Source organism: Bombus pascuorum, chromosome 2 (genome assembly GCF_905332965.1).
Source record: "Bombus pascuorum chromosome 2, iyBomPasc1.1, whole genome shotgun sequence".
Taxonomy (NCBI): Eukaryota; Metazoa; Arthropoda; class Insecta; order Hymenoptera; family Apidae; genus Bombus; species Bombus pascuorum.
In genome coordinates this window covers 10,537,026-10,544,507 of record NC_083489.1, presented here as the reverse complement: position 1 = coordinate 10,544,507, position 7,482 = coordinate 10,537,026, and the positions used below count along the sequence as shown (strand labels likewise).

Sequence of the window (7,482 nt, the reverse complement as noted above, 5' to 3'; positions counted from 1 at the left end):
TTTAAAAATAAAGTGCATTAAGAAGATTATAATTAGAAATTGTTCTTTTATCCATACCTGTATGGACCCCATTTGTGGTGTTAGACTTTCCCTCTTTGCTCGTAGAACTGGATTTTTCAGGTCTCTTTCTATATTATTGAGCTCTGATTCTTGTAATGCTATGCTATTCATGAGTTGAAGATGTTTCCTTTTTATCTCTTTATTGATGATCTATTATAAAATTAATAATAATCGATATATATTCTGTAATACTATACATTTACATTTTTAACGATCTACACTTACATTATTATCAGGTAGTTGTTGTACTTGCGTTTCATTGAAGGGATCTGAAATATTAAAAAAAAAATAATTTGAAAAATTCATCTGGATACGTATTAATATTGTATAACAAATAAGTATATATATACTTACTTTCAAGAATCGGTACATATCTTAAATCATCAATTATTTTCATTATAATATCTGGAAAAGATTTTAAATTATCATTTATTGAAACCTAACGTAAACAAAAAGAACCACAAGAGAGATAGATATAAGAGAAAGATTTGGACATTTAAATGTATATATTTTTGACATTTTAAAATTATAGAATTTTATCAGAAAGCTTTTACGATTGAAATATAAATGGAAAAAAGTACCACCCACTGTTTGCAATATACATAATTTGTTTGTTTACTTTGTTTGTAGATGAATGCAGCGTTACTTTACTCAGTTCGGTACCTGGATTTGCGCCCAGGCCTGGATTCAGCAATGGATCGTCCTTCAGATCCTGAAGGCGGTTAAATTCGTCATCCAGATTCGGAGATATAAACGGTACGCTAGAATCCACCTGTTGATAATCGACAATGACGTCGTTTAAAATTGAATTCGGAGATTCCGCAACATTTATCGACTGAGGATCTATATTGTTGTACTGATTGAAGTCCGATGAAAGTTCTGAAAATTCCTGGTCAATAAAAGACTTGCATGAAACATTCTGTTGATCGTCGCTTGAGTCAGATGACGCGTAAGGAACGTTACTGTGTCTTTTTTTACTGCAACTTGTATTAGTATCTTCGTCGCTATATATCCTCTTCAGTGGATGATTCTTCGAGTCAGATGTAATATTATTATCGACATTATTTTCAACATAATCCATCACAGGCTTCTGTTGATGCGTATAAGTATCTATGTTACGTTCAACTTTAATTTTACATAGATTATGCGAACTTGAAACATTTTTGGGGTTCTTGACAGCTGCAGTAGGGCTCAAAATATCCACATTCTGAGAGACCTCAAAATGAGACATCCCAGAATCTCGTTGAGTACTTATGTACGAATCCACGGTCGGTGTATCCATGTCACGTTCAACTTTAATTTTACATAGATTATGCGAATTTGAAACATTTGTGGAGACTTTGACAGCTGCAGTAGGACTCAAAATATTCACATTCTGAGAGGCCTCAAGATGAGACATTCCAGAATTTCGTTGGGTACTTATATATGTTTCTACAGTCGCCTCATTTGTGGTGATTATGCTGGTCATTTGTGGTGAACTCTGGTTGTCTTGTGAATTATCATGAAGATTGTGCTGTTTTGTTACTTCATGTAGCGTTATTTTTTTTTCAGGTGACTTTGATTTGTCCTGCCTCTCTTTGGAATCGTGTTTATTATTATTTGCTTGATTCTCTTGTGCTTGATTCCGACTTGCTTTGCCTTGTACCATCAAATAATGATTGATCTTTTTAATGCCCAGTTTCCGAGCTTGAGCAGCAGCTGGCGGTAAATGTTTCGAAATCATTGCAGCCTTTACGTATTGTTCGTTTGGCATAACCGATGCTGTGAGGCGATCCTCCGGAAGAGGCGATGACAAATCGCTAACTAGATAGGTAATTGCGTCCTCTAGTTGCGAGGGATCCTCCACACTACTTCTCGAATGTTGGGAATCTGAGCCCTGCAAGTATGATTAAATATTAAATATTTCTAATAATTTTCTAATAATTATTTTAGTTCAATGATATTCTTCCATTTCTGTCTTAAAACATTTTATCATTCATTACGCATAAATTTATAAAGTAAATTACCAAGTCGATCGATGCATCGTCATTCTGAATCATTGCTCTCATAGTCTCAGAGATCGTAGCAGAAAATCTCTTCTTCATTTGATTCATTAATTTGATACCTTCTTCCTCCCTATCGTAATAGCCATATCATAAATTTGTTTGTAACAAATTTAAGAAAAGAAAAATTCGCGTCATCCCAGAGATATACCGCGATACTTACGATACTAATGTGTTTATGCATACGAAGGACACCGCAATTTGCGAATCCTTATCAACTTCTAGATATCCATGAGTGCGTAAATAAATGGATTCGCCCGTTTTCGAAGTTAGTCTGTAGCAGGATGATCCGCAAGTCTCCGCCCGATCGTACACTATAAATTATTATATTAATTATTCGAACAATTACAACGAAACGTAAAATAATTACTGAAGAAAATTAGAAGAAAAATTCAGGACTGTAAAAAGTGCAAGCTTTTCTACTTACTTTGACGAAGCGCAACCATCGCCCAGATACGATCTTCCATGTGCATGAAACCGAAGGCGCTCATACCCGACACCTCCTCTGATAAGTAACCAGCCACTACCGATATCCTGTGATCGCAGTAAATGATCCGGCCGTCTACCAAATGTCGAGTGATATACTCGTCCTTATTCGCGTCTATGATCGATATTTTGGTAATGGGCTGCCTCATCAACAACCTCGCTACACCCACGAAAACGATATCGTTGCTGGTCGATGCGATTTCTGTAAAAGAAGATTAGAATCTTTAGTATTTTCCGTTTAATACAAATTGCATGGAATCGAATGGTCCAGCGATTAAAGCGCGATTTAATACATTTTGGAACAAGTGTTTTCTAAGCTACATTGCTCCGCTAGTTTCAAAAGTCTAACGTGTTTCTTCTGGTCAACATTACATCGCCTTCTGACTGAAGGTATCTGCTACTTGTGTTTATTAAAACGATCAACAGAGTCTCGTACTTTGCTGTTAATTCAACTTTCACCAAAGTGTCCAATAGATCTTTTCTTCGAGATTTCTATATAATCCTGTTCGTATGGTATCATTGAAAAACGTGAGGTAACAATTGGAAAACAACGAGTAGTATTCAAATATAAAACGCATCTACATGCATTTATGCGTGTTCTAATCTGTAAATTCACGAGATTAAAAGCGGAGAATCTACACGATTGAACGGATCTGCGACTACGCCTACACCTTTAGCCGACGAAGGCGACGGTCTAAATTTAAATACATGGCTAGGATAAATATTTGCGATACTCGTTTCAAAACCAACGTTGCCGGTCCTGACGTGTCGTGATAAAAGAGGAACATAGTCCCATAGAATCCGAATTGGAAGAAACTCGACACGTCTCTGTCTTGAATCGATCAAGATCCATGGACCGTTCGCCTCGTGTACGAATGAGTACAATTTATCGAATAGAATATGAATAAATCATAATGACAAAAATTATATTATTGTTATATAGCGTGGATTATTGATAAAATTAAATAATACTGTTATGCTCGAGATTCGAGACTTTCATAGTAGTATAAAAGTATAAAAATTACATTTTCAGGGGTATAAGTCGTGTCTTCTGGAAGAAGATTTTAAGTTTAATATTTTAGGTAATATACAAGCTTGTTATTAAGGGTCGACATTTAGTCGATTATTTAAATATTAAAAAATAACCATGCAAACATCTTGTCTCGTCTGTTATGTGTAATTAATTATTAATAGAAAATCACCATAAGCATCCTATCCGTAAGTGATGAAACATTTACTAATGTAAAAAATAAAGCATAGTAAAACGGATCAATGTAAAATCTCCAAAACAAGTCAACAAACACGCATACTATAAAGAGAACTAAATTATACTAAGTACTCACTACGTTTTGTGATTACAACATTTTCACATACATTTATTTTGAACGTGCTAAGTGACTCGCGATTTATGAATGGCAGAGTACATTAATGTCAGTGTCTTGTTTGACTTCTTCTGAAATTAGTCACGATCTTTGCAAAATATCGAGACATTTTCGCCAAAAGAACACAACTTACACCCATAAGCCTCGATTTTAACGATTATGAATGCTGTTACGATATCTCAATGAGCTTCGGTACACATCTTTACCTCGATGTTTCGTTCGATTGGGGTTCGAATCGGAATTTTTGCAAGCATCCGCCAGCCTGAGCATTCCTGAGATCTCGAACCATTCGTATCGCGTGTGCTCGCGCCTCGATGCTGTATGATGCAGCATTCTAAGTTCAAAGCCACGTCTCTGCTCTCGGAATTGTTTCCTATCGTTCTTCGGCGTTGTCGAGTCTTCCGACGAATTGGAATTATCGTTCACCCCATCTGTGATATGCGGCGTAGACGAAGACACCAATCCCTGCATCTCATCTGGGGTGAGGTTTTTCGTTAATTCCTCGTGATCCTTGGGATGGATGAAGGTATACAGCGAATGTCCTAAAAGATCCGCCTGCAATACCATACGCATATTTTTTAAAGTGTTTATCGATTGATTTCTTTCTCTTGTAATTTCATGAAGACATCAGTGTTTAATACTTTGATAAAGATTGATACAGAAGGATTAGGATTAGGAGTATGGAACATCTTGAGTTACATAATGATTACAATTAAGCAGAATTATTTGCTTGATTTCAGTTTCTGAACTAAATCTATTTAATAAAATAAACAAAATGTGGAAAAAGTTGGTTTCAAAAATTGATCGCACGAGTGCTTTTATTCATCTGATCGCTTGGTTTTACGTAGACGAGAGTACATTGCTCTGTTTGAAAGCTGAAATTATAGAAAATTCAAACTCTTTATACACCTTCTTCCTTCGCAATTATTACATCATATACTTTGCAAATGTTGTGTATCTTTATCACTTCAGAACAAACGACTTTCCTTTAAAAATTAAGTGGACCTTAAGTCCACTTGCACTGTTTGCAGGAATTACTTAATTTAAGATTTTACTTTCTATTCCGTATTTGACACTGCATTTTGACCGCCAATAGAATATCTATAGAATATCGTCTGAAATATAGAATAGAAATAAAAATGAAATACCTTGTACTCAAGCGACTATACCTAGCTTAAATCTATCTATCAAACTTGCGATCACCTACGATCAAACGAAACCAATCGACTTGCTTCAGATCCAACTCCAATCGCTATTATTGGAACTTTTGTAGCTTTTCTCCGCTCGAATTCCGATTCCGTCGAATTCCACGAACGCTTTCGTTGAAACTGGCTACACGTCCACGCGTTCTTGCCCGGTCTCCTCCTGCATCTCGATGGCGGAGTTGCGATTTAATCGTGGCCAACGCGGTGCACCACGTCGGCGACGGGGCTCGTTTTCACCGCGGGGAGTTTCTCCTTGAGAACAATACCGGCTGATTGTGAGTATCTCCTTAAAAAACCCGGAGGATCCCGCGCAAACAACTTTTCGCCCCGCCTCCACCATCTTTCTTCCTTTCTCTCTCGATCCTCTTCTTTCTCGTTTTCTTCTTTCCTCTTGGTCTCTCGTGTCTCTGCCTCATTCATCTCCCTTCATTCTCCATCTCTTGACTCTAGCCCTCTTCTTTCTTTCAACCATCTTCTGGTATCCTTACGCTTTCGAAGTCGGAACTCGGCCGAACATCAGGTTCGTTACGCTCGAGCGTCGAATTATCGTTATGCTCGAATCTGGAACGCCACGAAGGTTCCTCTATTACAGAACCACGTGGATCGATAGAACAGGAACTTTTTGCCTTTCACGGTGCCAGACTCTGTTCAGAGTTTGGTCTTCGTCGTTTGCTTCTTCGTCGAAGCTGCAAAAGCTTCGTCGTCCATGGTGGCTTGCTTTTTGCTTTCTTTCGCCTGGTGCTACTTGTTGCAACTTCTCCCTTTGGTATTTGTAGTATGCTCGGGCGGCTATGAAGCACGAAGACGCTTGATAAAAGGGACGAGTCGTCCGAGCTGAGTCTAACACGTTCACCGCTGATTGGATTTTTATCACTGTGCCGTGTACTCGTACGGATAATTTTCGCTCAAGATCTATTTCTATATCGTTTTTTTTTCTTTTTTCAAAAAATGTACAAAGATCGGCTTTGTACACAACGCGTAGCGTTACAAATGTTTATGTAAATTTATATTTTTACGAGCGAGATTAATCAGACGGAACCTAAAAAAACCGAGGTCTCTTTCACGCCATAACTAACTCTCTGCTTTGGAAATTTTGTATATTTTTGTAACTTAAGTATATAGTCTGTGCATTTTTTCATACGTAAGTTATAGTCGGGCTTGTTCTTACCGTCGTTAAGTTTATAACTCGAAAAAATCTTGGACTATTTTCTTTTAATGATAATTAGGATTATATCATCAATGTGGTAACATTTATTTTAATTTATACACATTGTACAATCGTATGCAAATATAGATTCGTATCGTTCGAAACGTACTCAGTGAACGCATTTACCATTTAACGATGCGATTGTACATCGAAGATGGAACAGATGAGATTGGAAACCGAGATGTTCCATATTAAAAATGTTCTCAATAGTAGTTTCCGTAATTATCGGGATACCATAATGTAAAGTTCCAGAGGAAACTTTATTCATTATTGCTCGATGTTCCTTCACTTAGAGGACACCGGTTATGAAGTTAATAACGAAGCGAAGTCAACGAGTAAGTTGTGCAACATTAGCTTTAAGGACGTTCAACGATACAAATAAAACGAAAAGGCAGAAAGAAATGTCAACATATCCCACGCCGCTGTATTTATTATTTTGCCAAAGAAGATTCATAATCAAAAAATACACGACAATTAGAGTTCAGCGAATTATAAAGTCTAAATAACGTTTTCTCTATTTTATGAAGAAATCGAAGCAAAAATATTGGAAAATCTCTGATGTATCTTATTACAATGTTTCTTGTTCGCTCTTTTTTTTCTCTTTTTCTGTTCGAAACGTCGCTTTGAAATAGGAACGAAACGTCCATCGACAGGCTATCGAGTTGTTACGAAAAGAAAAAAGGAGAAAAAGCTTATCGACCTCCGACAGATTTTTTTTGTAAAATAACTAACTGCGCTTGCCGTTAAAATCGAGTAATTTTTTTACTGCTTCAACCTCCTATGCCAGGGGAAAGCGTGGAACACGTGCCACGTAAAACTTTTCTCCTACAATTCAATTCTTCCCTTCTTTTGCCTCCTTCCTCTTTGTCGTTGCATGAGACGCTTCTTTCTTTTCCATTATACGGTGAAATATTCTACGTGGCAACATTTTTTCCCATTTTGTTTCAATTCCTCTTTCGCTTTTTTATTTTTTGTCTCTTGAAATCACACACGCCACGGTATTTGTATTCATTTAAACCCCGCGGATTCTGTTCGAAATAATCCGAATCCGAACACGTGCGGTAAACAATTCGATTGAAAAGCGAGCACGAATCGCGTAG

At 37.0% G+C, this 7,482-nt stretch overlaps 1 protein-coding gene across 5 annotated transcripts in view; it reads right to left on the bottom strand.

Annotated features, from left to right (window-relative positions):
* Positions 1-7,482, bottom strand: part of LOC132916461 (hypoxia-inducible factor 1-alpha-like) — a 94,747-nt gene that overhangs the window by 4,724 nt on the left and 82,541 nt on the right. For 4 of the 5 annotated variants that reach the window (XM_060976493.1, XM_060976494.1, XM_060976492.1 and 1 more), the window contains 8 exons: positions 4,177-4,525; positions 2,530-2,790; positions 2,266-2,416; positions 2,067-2,175; positions 724-1,936; positions 415-465; positions 286-329; positions 58-210 (listed from right to left, as the gene is read on the bottom strand). In XM_060976493.1, coding sequence (XP_060832476.1) covers positions 58-210; positions 286-329; positions 415-465; positions 724-1,936; positions 2,067-2,175; positions 2,266-2,416; positions 2,530-2,790; positions 4,177-4,525 — 2,331 coding nt within the window. Of the gene's footprint in view, positions 1-57; positions 211-285; positions 330-414; positions 466-679; positions 1,937-2,066; positions 2,176-2,265; positions 2,417-2,529; positions 2,791-4,176; positions 4,526-7,482 lie in introns of those variants that run through there. The other variant, XR_009660101.1, reaches the window with a different exon arrangement.